The sequence below is a fragment of the Watersipora subatra genome, chromosome 7 (assembly GCF_963576615.1).
Source record: "Watersipora subatra chromosome 7, tzWatSuba1.1, whole genome shotgun sequence".
In the NCBI taxonomy this organism is placed as follows: Eukaryota; Metazoa; Bryozoa; class Gymnolaemata; order Cheilostomatida; family Watersiporidae; genus Watersipora; species Watersipora subatra.
The window spans coordinates 29,581,704-29,604,894 of NC_088714.1; the positions used below are offsets into that span (position 1 = coordinate 29,581,704).

General features: G+C 35.2%; 1 protein-coding gene across 1 annotated transcript in view; it reads left to right on the forward strand.

Annotated features, from left to right (window-relative positions):
• LOC137400899 (echinoderm microtubule-associated protein-like 6) overlaps positions 1-23,191 on the forward strand; it is a 38,475-nt gene that overhangs the window by 7,687 nt on the left and 7,597 nt on the right. The window contains exons 9-32 of the mRNA XM_068087240.1: positions 1,113-1,244; positions 2,167-2,291; positions 3,275-3,487; positions 4,345-4,509; positions 5,523-5,739; positions 6,744-6,909; positions 7,448-7,574; positions 8,347-8,541; positions 9,302-9,504; positions 10,577-10,816; positions 10,986-11,151; positions 12,709-12,834; positions 12,945-13,076; positions 13,399-13,487; positions 13,612-13,788; positions 14,293-14,446; positions 16,294-16,465; positions 17,951-18,159; positions 18,451-18,611; positions 19,326-19,437; positions 19,691-19,914; positions 20,316-20,473; positions 21,678-21,795; positions 22,853-23,041. Of these exons, the coding sequence (XP_067943341.1) occupies positions 1,113-1,244; positions 2,167-2,291; positions 3,275-3,487; positions 4,345-4,509; positions 5,523-5,739; positions 6,744-6,909; positions 7,448-7,574; positions 8,347-8,541; positions 9,302-9,504; positions 10,577-10,816; positions 10,986-11,151; positions 12,709-12,834; positions 12,945-13,076; positions 13,399-13,487; positions 13,612-13,788; positions 14,293-14,446; positions 16,294-16,465; positions 17,951-18,159; positions 18,451-18,611; positions 19,326-19,437; positions 19,691-19,914; positions 20,316-20,473; positions 21,678-21,795; positions 22,853-23,041 (3,970 nt within the window). The remainder of the gene's footprint in view (positions 1-1,112; positions 1,245-2,166; positions 2,292-3,274; positions 3,488-4,344; positions 4,510-5,522; positions 5,740-6,743; positions 6,910-7,447; positions 7,575-8,346; positions 8,542-9,301; positions 9,505-10,576; positions 10,817-10,985; positions 11,152-12,708; positions 12,835-12,944; positions 13,077-13,398; positions 13,488-13,611; positions 13,789-14,292; positions 14,447-16,293; positions 16,466-17,950; positions 18,160-18,450; positions 18,612-19,325; positions 19,438-19,690; positions 19,915-20,315; positions 20,474-21,677; positions 21,796-22,852; positions 23,042-23,191) is intronic.

Here is a 23,191-nt window from a genome sequence, read left to right on the forward strand (position 1 = left end):
CAAAAATTACCTCACTTTACCTTGCTTCCGAAGGGCGATCGCTAAGAGGATGTTTGGTATAAATCAAATTTCACCAAACCTTTAGAAAAGTCGTTGACAAAATTATTTTGCCGATGGTGGTAATAACGACGCTTATGAATTACGAAAAGTTGAGGTTTACTTCTATGGCTTGGAATAAAGTGATTTTCTAAAGCGATAACAACCGTTTCGGTAGCCGTTGGGCAAAAAACAGTTCGAGTTAACAGTGTTGAGTTTGAGTTATCTATAGCAATTTATCATTACGTGAGAATGGACCAAAGAAACCATTCGAGTTAACCATGTGTTCGAGCTATCCGTGGACGAGTTATCCATGTTTGACTATATATAGTGACTGATGGTGTCCAATATGTTACTGTTGTTATTTTTCTAAAGATTTTGTTGATGATTTGGCTGTACCCAATATCGCGATACTGCCAAGCCGTCTTTAAAATCCATGTTTGACTGTATATAAAATCTAAAACTGCTGGTCATATAAATTAACTATTGTTACCTACAATAACTCTAATGTATCTAGTGTATTTATTGGTTATGATCTGCATTAAAATGTAACATTACAATGTACTATGTGCACTACGTACCGTAGAGAGTTCTTGCCTTCAAGATAGGCGTACAGGTAACATAAATTTTTAATTCACTTCAAATAAGTTTAGCTTACTAAACACACACACACACACTTGAGGCTAAGTTTTAATATGTATTTCAAGCTATTTTACTGAATTTCAACTTTTTATCATTAAAATTTTATTACCAATCAGTTTATCATCTAGTAACAGAGTTTTATTTAGCCTGTGAGTTTATGCTAGTACTTGACACTTGGAAGTTGTCTTATCATGATAAAGGGTTTGTTGGTTTCCCAAGCACTGTATTAATTAACATTCAACATCTCTATCTCCGCATTCAATCCGTCTCCATTTTAAGTTGCCTTTAACCAAGTGCCACTTAGTTTCACTATACTTTTAGGTTTTTGTGTGGTAGTGTCTTAATGGTAAAACGGCAGGAATTATCCTTCCACAGTATATATGTTTTACAGTGACTACTAACACCTACTTCTCAATTTTTTTATCATATCGTAGAGATATGACAGAGGTTCATCGTATACGGGACAGGAAGGAAGTGATACATGAGATGAAGTTCTCTCCTGATGGGCTGCTATTGGCTGTCGGCTCCAATGACAACTTTGTTGACATCTACTCCAAGAATCAAAGGTTTGTTATACTTATGGTTAACCTTCTTAGTAGCTGCCCTGGTTTAGTTTTACTAACTTGTCAAAATCTCTTTGACTTGATTAAAAAATTTTTAATACAATATTGGATCATCTTTAATTAACCAGCAACTTTTAACTGATCTCAAATTTTTCAATTCTTTCACTTTTTTGAAATAATTTTGCTTTGCTTGACCAGCTAACAAAATACAAATCATGCATAACTACTTGATTTTGGCATTAGTAAATATGCGCTCATTCTGGTAATGCAATCAGTACAACCGCTTGCATGCTGATATGAGATATAATAATATATTTAAAACTAAATTTGTTGTGCTCAAATTTTTAGTTGGTTTTGTAACAAACTAAAATCTTATTTTCTTTTCAACTTAGACACACTCGTCACTTAAAATTGTCTAAGGAAAAAGAAAACAGTGCTAGCCATTAATGAAAGTGACTTTATTAGAGGAGATCATTTGTTTTTATTTTGAAATTTTATATTTATTGTGAGGCTCGCCATTCATGCGAAAAGTTAGGGATTACTGTAGAAATGTATATCTATTTCCCATGTACAAATTGTTACGGTGTAAAACACTGCAACATTCTTGAAATACAAGTTGCTCTTCCAATTTGGCTAATAGTTTAGAAACTGAAACGTTATATAATTTCATATTTTGTGGAATAATATTAACGAAAATTCATGCTTGATCAAATCCTGCAAGTGCTACCAAAGAGTTGTCTGTCTGCTATGAGTGGGCAACTCCTTTACAATTCTTAAAGCATCTCAAGTGCAACTTGCATAGTGCAACTGAGATGCTGTGTATTAGTAATGCATATAAGATATGTATGCATATATTTGAGGTGAGCAGGAATAATTACTGCATTAGAGTCAGCATTATTTAGCTGTTTCTTCCCCGTTTATATAGATATAAGAAGGTGGGAACTTGCTCTGGCAGTTCCAGTTTCATAACACATTTGGATTGGTCGGAAGACTCCAGTTACATACAGACCAACTCTGGTGCTGCTGAGAAGCTTGTGTTCAAGGCGACAGGTAGATAAAAGCAATTAGTTTTGTCCGTAACGTTTTAGTATTAGCTTTTGTGGTATGAAAGGACAAGCTTCATACTACTTAAGCTAGCTGGTGTCATTTAGCAGTTGTATTCTCTTGATTATGAAACTTTAATATACAAGACAAAAGCGTTTGAGCTTCTTGTCTGCTTTTTAAAGATTAGAAAGTCTAAAGGTTTTTAAAATAAAATTAAAATTCTCTGCAATAAACAAATGGCATAAATATCATATATACATATTCTTATACACTTATATAAATACTTGTATAAGTATAGATACCTAGTTGGTTATGTTTATGTTCAAAAGTAATTCTATGACTAAACATATCTTAAAGTGAAATTTAAAGCTACAAAAGAACTCTGCACTAATAGCAAGCGTTTAGACTAAAAATTATCTGGAAAGTCAAGTTTATCTTCAAACAAGCACACCTGACACTGCGAAACATGTTTGTAGGGAAAAGAATTGGACTTTCCAAATAAGTTGTAGTCTAAATACATGTATGTATGTCAAAAAGTATTTTAAAGCCAAGTATGATGATCAAAAGCTGTAAAAGAAATTAACATGTAATGTCAAGGTTAATATTTTCGACGTTTTTTTTCAGACCCCAAATTGGTAATTTTATGAAAAACGTTTTTATTCTCGTTAGTCATTTTATATTATATTTTGTAAACTAGTTAAAACTATACAGATGGGAACTCTAGAAAGTTTTAAGTTTTACTCTGTTTGTGTTTTATTTGACTTGGTTTACAAAGTTTTTGATAAACAATTGATGATTAGATAGACGACTCACTTGTAAAGTAATTTGCACTTTATAAAGTGGAAAGTAGTTAGTGATTGCTGGTTAGTTCTCAGGTATCCGAGCAAGCAAAATAGAAACCATGAACTTGCTCAGAATTTATCTATAAGTTTGTGGAACTCAATTGTTAAGATCTTATGCAAACAATATCTAATCTATTTGCTCCATAGGAGGTAAGCCAGTGACTGGAAGGGAAGAGTTGCGTAACATTCGCTGGCAGACGTGGACAGGTGTTCTTGGCAATGAGGTGAATGGCATATGGGAGAAATATACAGATACAAATGACATCAATGCTACAGATGCCAACTACAGAGATGAATGTATTGTTACAGGAGACGACTTTGGGCTTGTGAAACTCTTCAAGTTTCCTTCTCTCAAGAAAGGTACATGTGACGTTGTGTAGTTTGATCTAGCGTTTAATTTTAAAAGTTGGAGTCGTCTTTCCTATGATCTGGGGTTTATCAGCTTTCTGTTGGTAGCATTTGACTGAGATTCGGTCTGCAGGAGTTGAGTATCATGTAGGTGGTTGTATTCACAAGGCATATGAGTTATTATAGCATGATGCCTGTTATTATGTTTTGTAGGACTTCATAACAGACAATTTTGCCTTATTTATAACTTTCATGTACAGTTGGTCTGTTTCTCACTAATATTAAACATTCAAATTTTATTGTTAGATGGTTGAACATTTGTGTAATTTTGTAATTTATAATTAAAATTTATAATTTATAAATATTACATATAAATATTGTATAAATATACATAAACATATTTTGAGAAGAAAAATTTGACTTTCTAGAAAGGATTTACTCAAATCAATTACTTCACTAATTAGTAATTACTATTAGTGAAGAGTTTTTTATAGCTTTGAATTTTACTTTACGGTATATATCTTATGTTTAATAGTGGAATTGCTTTTAAACATAAACATAGAATAACTACTACTTATATATAAATATATACATTTATATGTAAATAAATATTATATATCAATATTATAAATTTATAATATTGTAATTTTATAATTTTTTCAAAATTGATACTGCTATCGTTTACCTTATATTTAACTACAGCTGCAAATAGACCTAATATGGAATGTTTTAGGCTCCAAAGTTTGCTATGTCTAATTTGTTAATGACTTCTGTCTGCAAATACAAAGCAAAGTATTATGTAGTTCAGATAATGCATCTAGTTATTAGTATTCCTAGTCAAAGAAATATGTCAATGCACTTGTTGACAGGTGCCAAGTTCAGAAAATATGTGGGGCACTCAGCTCACGTGACAAATGTTAGGTTTACGCATGAGAGGTCAAGGGTCATATCAATCGGTGGTGCCGATCATGCTATATTTCAATGGAGATTCATTTCATCAGCCGATTCCCAAGAATTGGACGACTCGCAAGACGGTAGGATTGATATTAATGTGCCTATAAGATTTGTCTCCTTTTTCTTTTGTGAAAAGGCTAAATTGAGTGAGAGCAAAAGCTCGACTGTGAATTGTGTAGACTATCGTGAACTATTGTAGTGCAAACTGCGTATTGTCAACGATATACTCAAAAAACTTGTGACACAAGTTTTTTTCACTGTACCACTTACGAGAAAACATGTTTAAAATACATAAAGTTACATTTACTAAATGGTAAAGATATAAACGAATATCGCATCGCTTGTAGAATTTACACAAATGTGATGTGTGTTTCACTGAGACACGATAGAACTCTCTCATTGCACAGGAAGTGAAACAATATGCATCTTTATTAGAGTTATTATCACAAGAAAACCTTAGTTTCTATGCATATACCGTGTTTTTTACTGACTCTGACCAATGCTACAATTTGCTATACAGTAAATGTGGGAACAACATTATTGGGTGTCTCATTTGGTAAATATAGCCTGAGAGAATTAATAAGAGATCTGGCAATCATACAAATACCCTTACATGTCTCAACTGCATTGGATCTCAAGTGACATGCTATATTTTGCAATAAAATCCAAAAGTGTAAGTTAACCATTTTGGCCAAAGAAGGTTTAAATGATAAAAATAAGTAACTTGTTATTATAACTTTGATTTCATTAAAAATTTAGTCTACGAAAAGTTGATGCTTGCTTATTTTATTAGGTGAGCAAGGAATTCTGGTTTGGTTGCTTCTTTTTACAATCTACAACACTGTAGTTATACTACTATAGTTTGCAAGTGGTTCATTGCTAAGTAGTTTCAAATTAGCAAAGCTTATACAGCGAGTGATAATGAAACACCACACTTTTGTCATTAGTAAGATTTGCTAGTTTATATTTTTCTCAAAGGGTTTGTGTCACAGTGAACCTCAATAACTTTTTTAAGACACTGATCTTTACCACTTGAAGCAGCACCTGCTCTTAAGCTGAAGGTTAAATGCTGACATTGCAGTTCTTCTTTCAGCGTATATTGACAGCAACAGTGAAGGCAGCGATTCCGACCTATCAGATGTGGCCGAGTTGGACTCCGATGTTGAGGCTGAAAAGCAAGTTTCCTACTCGAGAGATCTTGACAGCAAGGACTTAAAATTACTTAAAAAAGAGATAAAGTCTGAGTTGGGGGCTGGAGAGAAGAGGAAACAGGCACCAAGTGACAGTCTTAAACTCAAGTTTGTTCATGGGTATGTACTGGGTGTGGACTAAATGATGGGTATGTGTTAGGTGTGTGTTAGATCATGTCTATGTGTTGGATGTGGGACAGACCATGGGTATGCGTTGGGTGTGTACTAGGTCATGTGTATGTGTTGGATCATGCGTATGGGTTTGGTTTGGGCTGGACTATCGGTATGTGTTGGAGGAGGACCATGAGTATGTGTTGGGTATTAACTATTTGCTGCAAGAACCAGAACAGCTAATCGATGGTTGTTTGTCAGGCCATAAAGACAGCTTCTGAACTACAAGTTAATCATAATAAATTTAAAAATGTTGGGCATTAACAACTCAATTTAATAAAAATGACTTTTCTCTTTAAACAATTTAAACAACCCAGTTTTGACAAGGGTTAGAGTGCTTCTTGATCTCAATATTCTTGGAATATGTGCTGCTTGTCTTAGTTTGAAAGTATGAAGTTAGTCATGAAAAGGATTTGGGCAGAGGTGTTGGCGTGTTGTCAGTTACCACAATCCTTCGTTTTTTCGTGACGTCATTTTATCATTGTCGGCCATCTTTATAGACAATTTTTTCGTTAGAAACACGAAGCTTTTGCAATGATAATTTGAAAACGATGTTTTTGTTTGCAATTTTTTATTATAGTATCAAAACAACAATTAAAAGTACAAATAAATCAAAGAAAAACGATCGTTTTCTACAAAAATGGCGGCTTTTTCGTGAACGTGCACATGCGCAGACGACTTGATGACGTCAAAAAACAATGGATTGGTTAGTGGACGGCTCTACTAGTTGCTGTCAAGTAGATTTTAGCCAATTAGGGAACGCTTTGTAATCAGAAGTAGAGAAACATCAAATCTCCAAGAGTGACCATTCCTTTTATTAAGCATCTGATGCTATAGGGTGTCTTTGGGAAGGAGTTGTCTGCTTTGTGTTTAGTTTATTACTAGTCATATCCTGTCTAGCAAGAGATAGACTAGGAAATTAGTATTCATATACTGTGATTTCCTAATTTTAGATATCGGGGCTATGACTGCCGCAGCAACCTCTTCTACACCCAAACTGGAAACATAGTCTACCATGTTGCTGCTGTAGGCATTGTCTATAACAAAGCATCACATAGTCAGAGATTTTACTTGCAGCACACGGATGACATCCTCTGTCTCGCTACTCATCCTCTTAAGGTCTGTTAATTCTTGTTAACTTCTGTTAACTTTTTCACTTGTAACATCTGTAGGTGTTGCAATCTGCAATACAGTAGGTTAAATATATTGCAAAAAATATACCAAAGTTTCTCTTTGACTTTCCAAAAGTACGTGGCAACGACCAACATTTTGTCTAACAAGGACAGTCTGTATAACTCTATGTATTTCCTGCAATAGGTTTAACCTAAGAGTTATACAGATTGCTCTTGTTAGACAAAATGCTGGTCATTGCTTGGTAATGACCAGCATTTTGTCTAGCAAGAGCAATCTGTATAACTCGTAGGTTAAATCTATTTCAGGAAATTCATAGAGTTATACAGACTGCGCTTGTTAGAGAAAATATAGCTCATTTTGGAGAAGTCAAAGGATGTCTGATCGGAGTACTTTTTGAGAAGTCAAAGGGAAACCTTAGTTTCCTACTTGGCTATTTTCAGCAAGATACTTTTAATATAAACTGTTTTCTGTTTTAAATACTATCTGTCTACTTCGTACAACTAATTGTATGACTAATATGCAGGACTACATAGCCACAGGTCAAGTTGGAAAAGATCCAGATGTGCATGTTTGGGATGTGGATACCCTTAAGACTGTCTCCGTACTTAAAGGAGCTCACTCTAGGGGCATATGTGCGGTGGAGTTTTCAGGTAGGTTGAAGAAGTAAGCTTGGACTTACATGGAAAGAAAGGTGAATTTATAATGATACCATATTCTAAAGTTTGTGGAACCAAGGCTAGGACTGTAAACTACCTAGTTCTGCAGCAAGGTCTTCTAAAGTGTTCTCGGTGTTGCTAAGAAGGGCCCCTGTTTTACATCAATATCTCGTCATGAAGCTAGTGTCATGGACAAACCTTTTCATCACAGCAAAGATTAATACATGTAGCAATAAATGAGAACAGATTACATCATATTGACTGAGTTTGGTAGTATTTTGAAATGACCTGCATGTAGATGTTGCTCACTATAAATTTATATTTTATCATGGTTTAAGGTGGCTTGTAACAAATAGGTGACGCACAGTTGTTAAGTGTTAACACGTTATGAGTTGACACTCATTTTACTAATGTTACTGTTAATATCTGGAAGTCTGTCTTTTATTGCTTAGAAACTGGAACTTATCTTCAGCGAAGGTTATCAATAGGATCTTGTTTGTTATTGACTTCACCTGGACTGTGCTGTTAATTGAGAACAATATAAACATAGAGAACTCTCAATGAGAAATGCTAGACAGAATCTTAGCTTGGTTATTGTTTCTATTCAGTTTAGAATACATGTAGGCTGTCTGACACTGTAACCTAATATTTCTCATTTATAAGAAAAATACTAGCATGAAAAGGTAGGAAATATGGTTTGTAAAACTTCTGTTTACAAACCAGATTTCTCAGAGAGAGACATAACTTGACGCAATGTGTCTTGCAGGTGATGGTAAAAAACTGGCTTCCATTGGACTGGATGACAACCACTGTATTCAAGTCTGGGACTGGAGGAAGGGAGAAAAGTTGGCGTTTGCAAGAGGCCACAATGACAAGATATTTGTTATCAAATGGAACCCGCATGAACAGAACCAGGCGATCACCGTCGGAGTGAAACACATCAAATTCTGGACTCAGACAGGTCTGTGGGATCTCCGCCTCTTTATTAATTCTAGTGGTTTTTTTCTTTTTTTCTCTTTTTTCTTTTCTGATACTATTCATTTACTAGACTGCATAGAGAGTGTGCATTAAAATGAGCTGTTTTTAGTTTTATTCATGGCTTTTTTAGCGGCTAGGATGGTGTTTCTGGGATGGCAACATGGCTAAACTAATTTGTTTGCTGTATAAAAACCTTTTATACCAGTAAACTAGTTATAATGATAATAAAAGTACTACTAATAATAAAATTAGTACTTGAAATACTATTAATCTTTACTATGATAAGAGCCGTTTTTGTCCGTCTGTCCAAAGCCGTGGTTGGAAGTTTGGAATAATATTTCATTAAACAGGATTTGAACTCGTGGCATTTAGCTCAGATGGACCAAATCTTTGATAACTTTGGAATTCTGCAATTATGTAAATACTCGTTCTCTGTGCTTTGTCAGCACATCTGATGACCTCTCGCGACACACTGGACTTCTAGGGCACCAGCTAAGATGATAAAAAGTTAATTAGTTATGCAGTATACATACTAATAATAGTTGCATTAAAAATAATAATACTAGCATTAGATGTACTATATTGACGCGACAAGTTTCTAGAATGTTAGCTATGTCATTCGTATCTGTTCTATAAAGACTTTTCTTCAACAAACCTACGTTCAAATATATATGTTTTTTGTGGTATTAAAAATTTGCTTTGTTACTGCGCAGACCACCTAACCTAAACTACTGTACATATAGGTGGTGGGTTCACATCACAGAGAGGCACCTTCGGTACGGTCGCCAAACTTGACACTATGATGTCTGTTGCATTTGGGAAGAACCCTGCATACGCCTATAGCTGTGGATCTACTGGCAATGTTTATATCTGGAAGGGGCGTACGCTTGAGAGAACTGTACAAGCCCATCAGGGGCCCTGCTTTGCTATTCACTCTTTAGATAAGGTAGGCGTTTGGAGCTGAAGTTCTTTGATGAAATGTCAAAGGTCTGATTAAATACTGACTATTTCTCTCACAAACATGCCTTTTAGTTTGAATTTGCCTTTTGGTTTTATAAAAAATAATAATATATTTTGGTGTTAACTCGTAATCCTGCAATTCACATCTTGTGCCGTATTTTATACAAATCTGGATAGGAAAGCTATAGAATTTCACAAGAATTTGATCTCAGAATTTTTTTCCAAAAAAGTATTTCACATGTAAGCTGGATGAGTGGTCTATCTGGGAGAGCAAATTAAGGTCATATGACTTTCCTATCAACAGCAGTGAACTGTACTAGGTCACCAGATCCCAAGCTGTTGTTACAGGTCAGCTAGATCACAAGGTCACAGCAGCTCCTACAAAGGCATTGAAAATAATTATCTTGATTTATTTCAGTTTATTTGTTTAATATATAAAGTAGATTCTTAATATTTGCTGAAGATACAAAATTGATTTTTGACATATTTTCCGCTATTATAGTTTAAACCTTGTTCTCTCAATATCATTTAGATATGTAAGTTTCAATTTTAAAATATCCTAAAAGCATCAGGTTTAACATATATTCATGATTTGTTTCTTCGCATCAATGACTTTCAGATCCATGATAAGATCATTTTTAACTCATTAAGTTTAAAGTTGAACTTGGCCAGAATGCCGATCGATACCTTCTGAGGCTACCTTCTGAGGAAATCTGCTAAAACTTTGTGTTAGTTCATCTTTGAATATATCTTTATGCATGGCCGATTGCTGCCAATGATCTCTTGTTTAAAGCGGATTCTTCACCATTATCAAGCTCAGCTTAGGTTGCCGTCTCTCTGTTAAACATTGGTCCCAGATCTCATTAGTGTTTCATTCTAAAAGTTATCATACCTAAACCTTATTAACATAAAGCCTAGCGGAGTGGGCAGACATTCTATGAATAGAACTTAGCAATGGATTAAACTGTAAGAGTGGTTTTTAGATATACGAGAGAAGACGACCTTCATCTTGTTATTTATGAGCTGCTAGCATGCACTTATACTCTTCCGATTTGCAGGGCTTTGTGACGGGAGGCAAGGATGGAGTCGTCTGCCTTTATGATGAGATGTTTGACCGGTGTCTTAAATCTTTTCCAATAAAGAGGGCATCGCTGACTTCTAGCTCTAGAGGGTCATTGGTAGAAGAGTCACCCGCTGTCAGGTCTGCTGTGCTTGGCCATGGCTACATTCTCGTTGGCACGAAGAATGGAGAAGTTCTAGAATTGGACAAATCTGGACCAATCACATTGCTTGTTCAGGTAAGGATATTCAATGATAGATTTACCTTTCTTCAAAACTATTTTTTGCGACTCCAACTACTATATGATTTCACATCTTGTGACAACCTGTATTTTCATTGTTTTAATATTTGTGTACAAACTATTATGGAAATAAACTGCTGGTCACATTGTATGCATCCTTTTTAAGGGACACCAACAAGGAGAGATCTGGGGTTTAGCCTCACATCCAACAAAGCCTATAGCCTGCACAGTCAGTGATGACAAGTCTTTAAGGCTATGGGACTTGTCACAGCATAAGATGATCAACTGTAAAGTTATGAAGAAGCCTGGCAGATGTTGTTGTTTCTCACCTGGTAAGGATATTGCATAGGAAACAGAATTGACATCTCATCAAAAGTAGTTCGTATGACATTTTGTTACCAGTGGTTAGCATTACATAGATTAACAAGTTCCCAAACATAAAGGTGCTAAGTTTTGTACCCCAGAGTTTGTTAGAAGTTGTTGAAGTGACATTTAGTTACAAGTTGTTGAGATGACATTTGATTACAAGTTGTTGAGATGGCATTTAGTTACAAGTTGTTGACATGCCATTTGGTTGAAAGTTGTTGAAGTGACATTTAGTAACAAGTTGTCAAGGGGACATTTCGTTACAAGTTGTTGAAGTGACATTTGGTTGGAAGTTGTTGAGGTGACATTTGATTACAAGTTGTTGAGATGGCATTTAGTTAAAAGTTGTTGAGCCGACATTCACTAACAAGTTGCCAATGTGACATTAAAATTTACAAGTGTTCATCAATTACAAGTTGGTGATGAGACATACAGTTGATCGCTGTTCTCATGATATTTAGTTGTAAATTTTTAAATACCATTTTAATTTACAAAGAGTTGGCACTAGATTAATTTATAGATTTATGTTGGCGCCATAGCATTCAATCATAATTAGCTTGAGTGACACTTATCAATAAGTTGTTGACATGGAAACCAGCTACAAGTTATCACTGACATTAATCTACAAGCTGCTGAAATGACATTAAATCGTGACTTGATGATATAATATCCACTCACAAGTTGCTGGTGAGACACACAAAGAGAGGTTTTTAACACAACATTTAGCTACAGGTTATCAATTTGATATTAATTTAAATGATTTAAGTTTTTGAAATGACATTAAATTATGAAATGGGGTCCTAATATTCAATTAAGATTGTTGATATAACACACAGTGACAGGTTGTTGAGAGGACATAATGTTAAAAGTTGCTAATAAGACATTTATATCAGTCTCGGTAGATTTACTTACAAGTTGTAGACAATAATAACTAGTTTTGTTTTATTGATGCATATTTAAGGTTATTAAATGGAGTCATAAATTAGCTGCCAAATGGTTTAATTTCATACGTTGCTTTACGTTTGACAAAATATAGTACCAATCTTCAAGCAAGTATTGTTTGCTTTATGCATTTTCAGGCACTAGCTAGAAAACTGTTTGATTTGTTTTTTAAAATTTACGGTACTTGTGTTTTTTTAAGCACACAGACTTCTATTTGTCTTTTTTTGGGTTTCGTTTTATTTACATTAATTGATATATAGCGTGAGGCTAATATGGACTCGGTCTAGGTGAGATCTGGCAATCGCTTTGTTTGTTTCATTTCGTCGTGTTTGTGTTAAGCTCATCGAATTTATAAACCCTGTTCTTGAAGCAGGGGAATTTGTACTGTTGCCTATATATGTAGTGTAAAAAATGAGATGTTTATTAAAATAGAAAGGTTTGACAAATAATAAAGATAGTGATTAGATTACTAAGGCTGTTAATGATCCTAATTCGGTTTATTTGATGGAAGGTGAAGGTCAGTGATGAACAACTTTAGATATATTGGTTAGTTTCAGGTCTGCTGATTTTATACTTTTTAGATGGAAAGGCCATTGCTGTTGGTTTGAATGATGGAAGTTTCCATGTGATAGACGCTGGTACACTTGAAGACATCGTCGCATTTCATCACCGCAAGGAGGAAATATCTGACATTCGATTCTCTCCTGGTACAAAATCACATTCTAATGAAGCATATTCTTGTTACTTGAGAGAACTTACGTAATTATGCTGATTGCTATCTAAACTAGGTGCTATTTCAAAAAGCGTTTGATTGCAGATGCTGGAAAATACCTCGCCGTAGCGTCTCATGACAACTTTGTGGACATTTACAATGTACTGACGAGCAAGCGCGTTGGAGTATGCAAGGGAGCCTCTAGCTATATCACGCACATAGACTGGGATAAACAAGGTCAGTATTATTATAGAAGTTTGTAACCTACTTCATTCAGTTGCTGTGTCTGCTTGTATGGACATTTTAGAGTTGTCACTTGTCATGGTAAAAATTATGGTAGAAGTATCGCAACTCCAATTATAATGAATATTTTGTTTGATAATTGCATTTAATAGCTTTTTTGTTACATTAATTTACAGATACATATATCTCTCTATAAAAATACCTTAGAAACAAATTGTTTTTCTCTTCTGCTTTTTACATTTTACTCATCACATAAAAATTAAATAAATTGTTGCGCTATTTTATCGTATGAGAAAACCACTTGCTTTTATTGCAGGCAAGTTAATCATGGTAAACTCTGGTGCTAAAGAACAGCTTTTCTTTGAGGCCCCAAGAGGAAAACGACAATCGCTACGAAATGCGAAGGTAAATAATATCTGTCAGATAAGATAACTCCGAATTAGTTGAAGCATATACTGTATTCCATTTCCTGCCAAAACTTAGAGTAAAATTTCTCTCAACATTTGGTACTGGAGAGGTTTGGTTGCAGATAGAAGAGATAGGCTGGGACTCATGGACGGGTGTGCTAGGTCACACAGTTTCTGGTGTCTGGCCACCCAAGTGCGACGTGACAGACGTGAATGCTGCTCATGTCACAAAGGATAGGCAGCTAGTAGCAACTGCTGATGACTTTGGCATGGTGAAATTGTTCAACTATCCCGCCCAGGTGAGCAGAATACAATGTACTTTGACAATTACTTAAAATTTTGGCATTTGTTTACCTAGACTAGCTATCGCATGTTATAGTCATAATTAATCTGACACAGAATGCACTCCTTTATTGTTCTCAAAAGTTGTCCTTTAACATGAGGGTAATTTTAACAAGAGAAGACAATTGCTACTGCTTGTAGTTTTATCGTTTAGCTTTTGAACTTGGTCTAATTTGGAGTTCATGATTGAATCTGTTCTTTTCATCTATTGTATATTTTTATATCTTTATACGTACGACACAGTTTGTTACCTTAGCCAGTCTAGATACAATATATCTTTTTCTTTACATTGTTTGCAAGTTGATCTCTTTCAGTCACTCGCAGCATCTCACAGCGTATGTTTTTATCATGAAACTTGATTCTGAGGTCCAAAGTCCTTTAATAGTTAATCATGAAGTTTCTCCTCGAGTTTACTGGTGTTCAAGTATTGTATTTAGGTAGCAGCTTTTGTTGTCTTGTAGGGTAAGTTTGCGAAGTACAAGAAATACATGGGGCACAGCGCACACGTTACTAATGTACGCTGGAGTTACGATGACACGTTGTTGGTTACCGGAGGTGGAGCTGATACCTCCGTCATGGTCTGGTCTCGAATCTCATCTTCCAATCGTTCAAAAGGTTAGTTAATGTTAATTCAGCATTTATTCTTATAGCACCTAATATAAGCTCTGGCTTTACAACCACAATAATACAATTTAACATAAAACTTCCCTGATTCGCTGCTGAGCTCGCAGATTGTACTTAAATATAAACTGCTAAAAAAATTTTGTTTGTTGTTTTAGCTTTTTTATATTTGGTTGATAAACTAGTGTTATTTTTGAAGTTGAAGCACCTTATTCTTTGTTTGAAAGATTTTAAATAAATAAATAACGACAAAAAGCAAGATTTGATATCAAATTATCTCATTTTATTTTCCTAAAAATTAGCTTTTAGCGCATTTCCCTTACAGAATGTTTATTTATTTACAATGCTCTTGATTTGTTTAGGAAAGGAGTTTGTTTTTTTCTGCATATGTTTCCTATACTGGCTTTTATAAATTTGATATTTTTGAAGCTAATAGCTGGGATTAGTGGGAATTACAATAGCAGTTTAGATGGTTTGCAATATAGCCAATGTTTCTTTCTTGATCTTTTAAGGGAAGATAATTCTGTGTTAGCTTGCTAACATCGACAAGTAGCAATGCGACTACCTAAATATTAGTTAAACACTAAAATAATATCAATAAATGGCTGTTTCAAAGTTTTTGTGGTAATAGATTAGTAGATAATACTATCACCAACAGAACCAACCGGGTTTAGACAGTCACTGGGTTTCCATGCTTCGAGTGGATTCGGAATTGTCCTCTGTCGACGAATTTGCACCTTACCTTTTCAATGATTCAGAGTTGCACTTTATCGATTTTTCCAAGACTAGTTGTGTACTCATCAAAACAGAACTTGTTATAGTAGACTAACTTATGGGCCACGGTCACTTTTCAATTCACACTTTATACATTTGTTGCACTAACTCAGCGAGGATGCCAGATCAAAATTGTCTTTATTATCAATAATATTAATATCCCTCTATACTGTATTACAAAACAGCAACAGAATTTACTACTTGCTATACAGCTATTACTTAAACGGTCACATAAATGGCAATCACTGTTAGTAAAAAACTTGTTTCATGCTAGAAGATGTAAGCCTAGAAAGATGTCGGCACAAGTGCAGTAGGAATCTGTACAATCGGTAGGTTCAGTTATTTAATAAGGTAATAAAATGAATAAAAAGGTAATTATATCATCATCTGCTCTCATCATTGTTGTATGAGCAACCTGCTGTTGGCACTAGTAGTTAGAATATTCCTGCGCGGTAGTGTGATGAAATGCGATAACCTTTTTATTTTCACTAGGGAGAGCTTAATCGGGTATTATTGATTCGAATACATCCTTAGTAAGTGTTTCTGTAACATCGAATAGTAGTCTCACTCCGATTGTCTTCGCACAAATTTCTCAAACTGAAATGGCGTCCAATCGGTTCGAATTTTACCGTTTCTATGATTCGAAGTGAAAGAAACTCTGCATCTATTCGAAGCAAGGAAACCTAGTAGTTGGTTGATGAAACCATGCAGTTTGAAAGTTGCAGCTCTCTTGTAGCAATTTTTTCAGCTATTGTATTAAATTGGATTAGACTGCATCCTCAAGCATGGCAGTTAGATATGTATATATAAGTAAAATTAGTTGGTTATTCCTACATTTATGTTCAAAATTAGTTATATGGCTAAACATAAATAAGATAAAATTGGAAGCTACAAAAGAACTCTACTTTAATAATCATGAGTGGAAAAATTGTGGAGACTAAAACATATCTGGAAAGACGATTTTTCTTCTCTACAAATCTGTTTTGCAGAACAGATTTGCAGTAAAGAAAAATCGTCTTTTCAGATAAGTTTTAGTTTATACAAATGTATGTATCTCTGTGTGGTAGTAGTCCAAGGAGAGAGTGATGACTCAGCGAGTGAATCAGAGGAGGAGGGCTATGACTCAGACGTGCAGAGAGAGAAAGAGATGGACTACGCATGTAAAACTTACAGCAGCCCGATTAGAGATACGGATGGAGTGAAACCTCACTTGCAGCCATCCAAGGAGGACTCAGATAAGTACGATCTCTTTACTATTGAAAGCCTGCATGGTCTAAGGAGTAACTCTATGACTTTACATTATTACGGTTTACAAGTTCACAACTATATTGTGCATTTCAATTGTCCAACTTTATTTCTTTGTCGCTGCATCACTAGAATGGGAAATTTATGAAACTTCTTGGATCTTTGTCTTTGATGTGTCTCATTGGCAAATTTCAAAAAATTATAATTAAATTTTACAATGTTAATTCTATAGATTTATCATTAGAGTAAGTCAATATAACTGAACAACAGAAAAGCTATTAGCATTTTTAATCGAGAATCGGAAAAGCTCTTGCAACCTTCAACAAGTTAAGACGACTCTAGTTTTTCACTTACTTGCATGGATTGAAGCTTCAATAGATTCAGTGCTTTTTAGTGTTATGAATAAGAGTGAGTGGCCCCTTAAGCATTATAGAATCTTCAGCTAATCTATAGCCTTCATATAGCGTACGAATCATGCTGGCTACTTGAATAGTTTCAAAGGTTTATAAATATCTTTTGATTATTTATTCCATGTTTTACTTGAAAATACTTCAGAGATTTTTTAATAGGATGTTTCAATGTAAAAACAGTTGTCATTTTCTGTTAAACATTTTTACCATTTTGTTGTTACATTACCATTTACATTGTTACCATTTTTATTGCTACTTGAAAACTTAGCGTTTAAATTGGTGTCGAGTAGGAGTTCTAATATCAGTGTGTACCAGTTGTGTTCTGTATAGGTGTGTTTACACCATTCTTTAGCTGCTTTAGGGTATCAGTACTCAAAACTGTAGTTTTAAGAATTTTTTTTTCAAATGCGTAATGAGACACTGTTTTTATACAATATATGTGATTTACAAAATTTTTTTACATCAAGTATAAACATAGATATAAATACAAGAGTTAGTAGTACTCCTGTAAATGCTGGCATGTGTCCAAATGCAGTTAATATTTTGAACTAGCCTATCACTTCTGTTGATATTCCAAATTCTGTTGATATTTTGAATTAGACGAGCACTTCCTACCATGAGTTCTCTGAAGGTACGGTTATATGTTAACTGCATTTAAAATGGTTAAAAAAACTATTTTCTTGCAGTTAACCCAAAAAGGCAAGTGGTAGCAGCAAAGACTTGTCATTGTTGAATTAGTTACCTCTCACTTACCATTGATAGGGTAGAATACACTTTGTGGTCTAGTAAGAGTGCCTCATATATTTAACAGTGTGCTACAATATATTTGGCTCGGAGCTCAGCGATATCACTGATCATGTTTAGCTGTCAACTGGGCAGCTCTGATTTCACATCTGGTCCTTGCTCGAAAGCTTTGATGGTAGCATTTGGAGTTGACAGAAATTGGTGTTGGCTCCGAACAAGATGCTGATCTTGTGGTCATTGTTGAAATAGGAATAGCAACTGAGGAAAAACAAATAGTACTACCCTCAGTAACTCCAGCGTAATAGGAAAACTGTTTTCTGATTAGGCCGGCTATCAGTCGTACAGGGGAGACGACTACTAAGGTATCGCGAGGAGAAACCTCGAAACGTCGCAAAGAAGTGTCAGACCTATCTTTGCACCACGTGCATGGCTACAGAGGCTTCGATGCAAGGAACAATGTTCACTTTGTTAATGATGCCGCTGACATAATCTATCATGCTGCCGGAGCAGGCATACTACTCAATGTCAGTTCAGGTATGTTCCATCAATGTATTATTTACTTAAACGGACTCCTTCGTATAAGGAAAACCACTCTTTACTTACTTATAGAGTTAATTCATTTATAGTAGGTGTTATGCACAAAGATATCTTGACTGTCTTTAAAGATGTTAGGTTGTAAGCAAACTTCATCAGGGATAAGTAATATAATGTATGATGGGGAATCACTAGGTTTTAGAAAAACTGCGAAACCTGCGACATTTTCATCTCATGCGGTACATTGCTTAAATCAGTGTAATACAACACACTCTTCCCATTACACTGTAGGTAACCAAAGCTTCTATCTAGAGCACACAGATGATATTGTCTGTCTCACCGTCAACCAGCATCCTAAGTTCAAAAACACGGTTGCTTCCGGCCAGATTGGAGTTGAGCCAACCATAAGGATATGGGATGCTGTGAGCAAAAAGACACTCTCTATGCTGCAGGTTTGGATAAAAAAATTTTCATCAGTGAGTAGTTTGGCTGCAGCCGACTTGGCAGTCTTTGGGTTTAAATAATACGTAAAGATAACAGTATGTGAGTAGGTTGGAGGGGTTTAATTCGGAGAAAAAGTTTTAAATCTGCTCTAATATTCGTGATTTGTATGAGCTCATCGATCTTTTGAACAGGATATTACAAGCCTAACATTTTGTGAACTAACTACAAGTTTCCACATGACGTTTTTGAAAACCGTCCATGATTTTAAGGCAGCTCAACATTTCAATGTTGAAAGCTTTCAAACTTCGCTGTTTATTGCTGTGTCTTTGTTGGCCGTTTTGCGAGATATGTTATGTTGGTACTAGGCTTTCTCGTTTATTAAGCATTTCTTGCCATTATATGAAACACTCATCTGCCTTTCCTTAACCTTCTGACCTTAGCTTGTTTATGATGATGGATTCCTTGCATTGATCAGGTTTAAATGAGCCCTTGACAGGAAAAATTTGGCAACTGGACAAAATGTAATCGCTGTTATTAGTTGAAGGAAAGGCTCTCATTTTTGGCATGGGAAAAAACCATTATACATCCAGTAACCTCTGTATCCTTTCAAAATCTATTCAGAGTTGGTCACCACTGAGATAAGAGAAAGTCAGCAAGCCAATTAGCGAATAAATAAGTTATAGAGGCGACTTGTGAGTCTGTGAGTTTGTTGTGTGTTTTAGGGAAGCCATAAAAAGGCTGTCTGCTTTTTGGACTTTTCTTGTTCTGGAAAATTGCTTCTATCAGTCGGATCGGATGAGAACAATTCAATTGCTGTCTGGCGTTGGCAGGAAGGTGAGATGCCTATTTGACCTTGAAATTGAAATATTTTTAACTTAATATTCATTTTTCAGTTAATATCGCTTTGTTCAGTAAGTTGTGGATAGAATGCTTTTATTGATCATTGCTCAAGTCTGTTGAAATATATTTACTTTTAAAGTTTAGTAAAGAATCCCGCTATATCTGATGGAATGCCATCTAAACACGAGACCTTTTTCAAGTTAATTTAAGTTCAGCGAGTCATTTCCTTTGTGTCATTTTATTTCAGGGGCTTTAATTGGTACTGCTTCTGGAAGTTCTTCCAGAATATTCCAGGCTCAATTCAGGCCAGATTCTGATAGCCAGTTTGTAACTGTCGGGGTGAACCATGTGAAGTTTTGGTCTGTGGCTGGAAATCAACTCGTCTGTAAGAAAGGAGTGCTACCCGCCCCATCCCAGGGTACAGATGGAAGCAATAAAATGCAGACTATGCTCTCTTTAGCTTTCAGCGCTGTAAGTAATTGCAGGAAAAGTAGAGGAAAGGAGACCATGATTCGGACACTTTTAAAAATCTGACACTTGGCTAGGATTTTACCTTAATTGCATCAGCAGTGATTTGTAAATAATTGTTGCTGATAATGAGAAGTTATGATTTTCAGATCTAAAGTTCACTACTACTAAGGTTGTTTATTGTTATTGTCATTTACGGGTCCTCATTAATTAGAGATTACACTTGTATATATATATAGACTACTACTCTTTCTAGTTAAGGTCACAATAGACATTACTCAGGAGTCTGTCTGATCTCTAGTTTTAATTCTCCTTTAGACATATGTACATAAATGTTTCCATACGCTGGTACACTGGCCGTCTCTATGCACAAAGTTTTTCATACAGTTACCATACTGTTTCAGGATGGTATCACATATACCGGAGCCATGTCTGGGGATGTTTATGTTTGGAAGGACAATGTTTTCATGCGTTTAGTGAGCAAAGCTCATGATGGGCCTGTGTTCACCATGTACACTACACTGAAGGACGGGCTCATCGTCACTGGCGCTAAAGAGAAACGGTACGTATAGTCCCAGCGATGTTAATTTTTTTTACATTGCTTTTAGGTAAATTTATTTCCGTTTTGTATCGGAACTGTGTGAACCGTTTGTAATAACTCAATAAATGAAAAATTTAATGAATACATCAGATAATAGAAAGCTTCCATATCACGGTTCATAGGCACGGCATGATTTTCTACACCAAATATCTCCATGCAGATTGTGAGATGAAGTATTTTTAGGCAAGGTGAGGCAGTGGACTTCTACTGTTGTTGCAGTGTATGTTGTTTCAGCTTGCTGGAACATCTAAGACCCGTCTCATATGACATGATTAATTGGCTTTAAAAATTTTGCTAAAAGTTCACCTAAAAATAAAACTAGAAATGTGGTCTAAGCTGTAGGCATTATAATTGAACATGTCTAATCTGTATTATATTGTATATCTGCATGCTATGGAAGTTTGAGATATGAAATGATAAGAGTTGTGGATTATTCGCTTCCTCACAACTCTGAAAGCAGCTACCTAGCTACTGTAGCTATTTATATTCCTACAAATGCACTTTAATACTCCAACTCCATGCCCTTTGGCCTTAATCAGTCCTTGCTATCATGAAGCTATGTATAACTCTCTGTATAACTCTTTGTATAACACTCTGTATAACTCTGTGTATAACTCTCTGTATAACACTCTGTATAACTCTGTGTATAACTCTCTGTATAACTCTTTGTATAACACTCTGTATAACTTTTTGTATAACTCTCTGTATAACTCTGTGTATAACACTCTGTATAACTTTTTGTATAACTCTCTGTATAACTCTATGTATAACTCTCTGTATAACTCTTTGTATAACACTCTGTACAACTTTTTGTATAACTCTCTGTATAACTCTCTGTATAACTCTTTGTATAACTCTCTGTATAACTTTATGTATAACTCTCTGTATAATTCTCTATTTTTATCTAGATTGCTTTACTAAAAACCTTAATGCAAGAATAATCATGTTACGGAGTTAACTTACCTTTTTATTATCCATCTAATGTATGACTTGTGTCAGTGTTAATTAGATCCTACCATTTGAAAAATTAAAAATTTTTATTCTTGTGATTTGCCAAGATTTGTTGACAGTTCCGCTCACAACATTGCATAGCTGTGTTACGTCATGGAGTCACAATGCCATGTCACGCCGTAGTGTGGCATTATAGTGTCTCTTTGCTGTACAGGGCACTCAAAGAAGGTGGCTGTGTAAAACTCTGGGATCAAGACATGAAAAGGTGTCGAGCCTATCAGCTTGATACCGGAGGTCAAGTAGATGTCATCAAATCTGTCTGCCGAGTCAAGGCAAGGCATTCCTTTACCAGTCATTTCACTCCTGGTTTTAGTGTATAGTTTACAGATATTCAGAAGTTTAAAGTTCTCGTCACTGTTGCATCATAAAACAAATCTCAGCCACCATATAAGGCATCATTTCCATACATGTTGCTTTACTAGTTTGAGTTGGTACTAAAAATGCAACTAAACGGCAGCTCAGGTGGGTTTTATAGTTTGAGAAACAAATGCTTTTACATCTCTGTATCTACCAATTAGATTGAAGTAAATTAATTTAATAGGTTGTTGTTACACTTTCCAATTTGCTCCAGTTTATAATTTTTAATAACCCTAATTTTTTAGCTGAGGTTCTTAGGTTTTAAATGGAGCCCAAAATGTTTATAGTATAATACGAGTCCCAATTTGGACTATCGTGCCTCGATGTAGCCTCAGCCATGCTTCTAACCATCTATCTGCGTCTGTTTGGATCAGAGTGTAACAAGCAGGATCTTATATTTGCATCTATCAACTCTGTATTCAGAATAAAAGGGTTTTGCAATGGTAACCATGAGTAGGATTATGTCCAAGAGGAACTAAGAGAATGGAGTCACTTACATGATCGTGTGGGCAACTCCAAATTCCCTAATTAAACTTTCGGTTTTATATCTAGTCAGTTATAAGGAAAAGATGTTTCACAATTTCTTTTCATTTTATTTAACGCGAATTTTTTGGTTATACACTTCAAAAGAACATCAGAATTACTCTTTCAGTTGAATTCCTCGGATACATGTTAAACAAGCCTCATGATAATAATCCTGCAGAGCTCATGCTGCAACAGAGTGTGAAGTATTTCATAATTTTTCAGAGTTGAGTTATGCTAATGCGCAATGTGGCAATTTATAAAACTAAAATTCAAAATCTTGTGAGTGCTCTGTAGCAAGAGTTGTCTGTCCCTTAAGTTCACTTGTGTAGATCAAAATAACATAAAAGTACTCAAAACATTTTGTGTTTGCTCATAGTTATGTAGTATTATGCATAGATTGTTGAAAACTTGATTTGTATTTGCGAACCAGTGTTTGTAAATTTACAGGGTTCATTGTTGGTTGGAACCAAGGACAGCGAAATCATATTGATAAATGAGAAGTCAGGTCAAGGTCAGTCACTAGTTCAAGGTCACAGTGAGGGTGAACTGTGGGGATTGTCAGTGCACTCTAGCATGCCAAGATATGCTACAGCTAGTGATGATGGAACTCTTCGTGTCTGGGACGTTTCTAACAAGGTGAATTATTGGTACGCTTTCAATAAAGGGAAATGTTAACTTTGAAAATAATTTGGAGTTATCAGCTCCTTTCACACTTTAAACAGAACTTTTCGGACATTCTACTTCACGTAGAAAGAGATGCTGTTTGGATAAACTATTAACACTGTC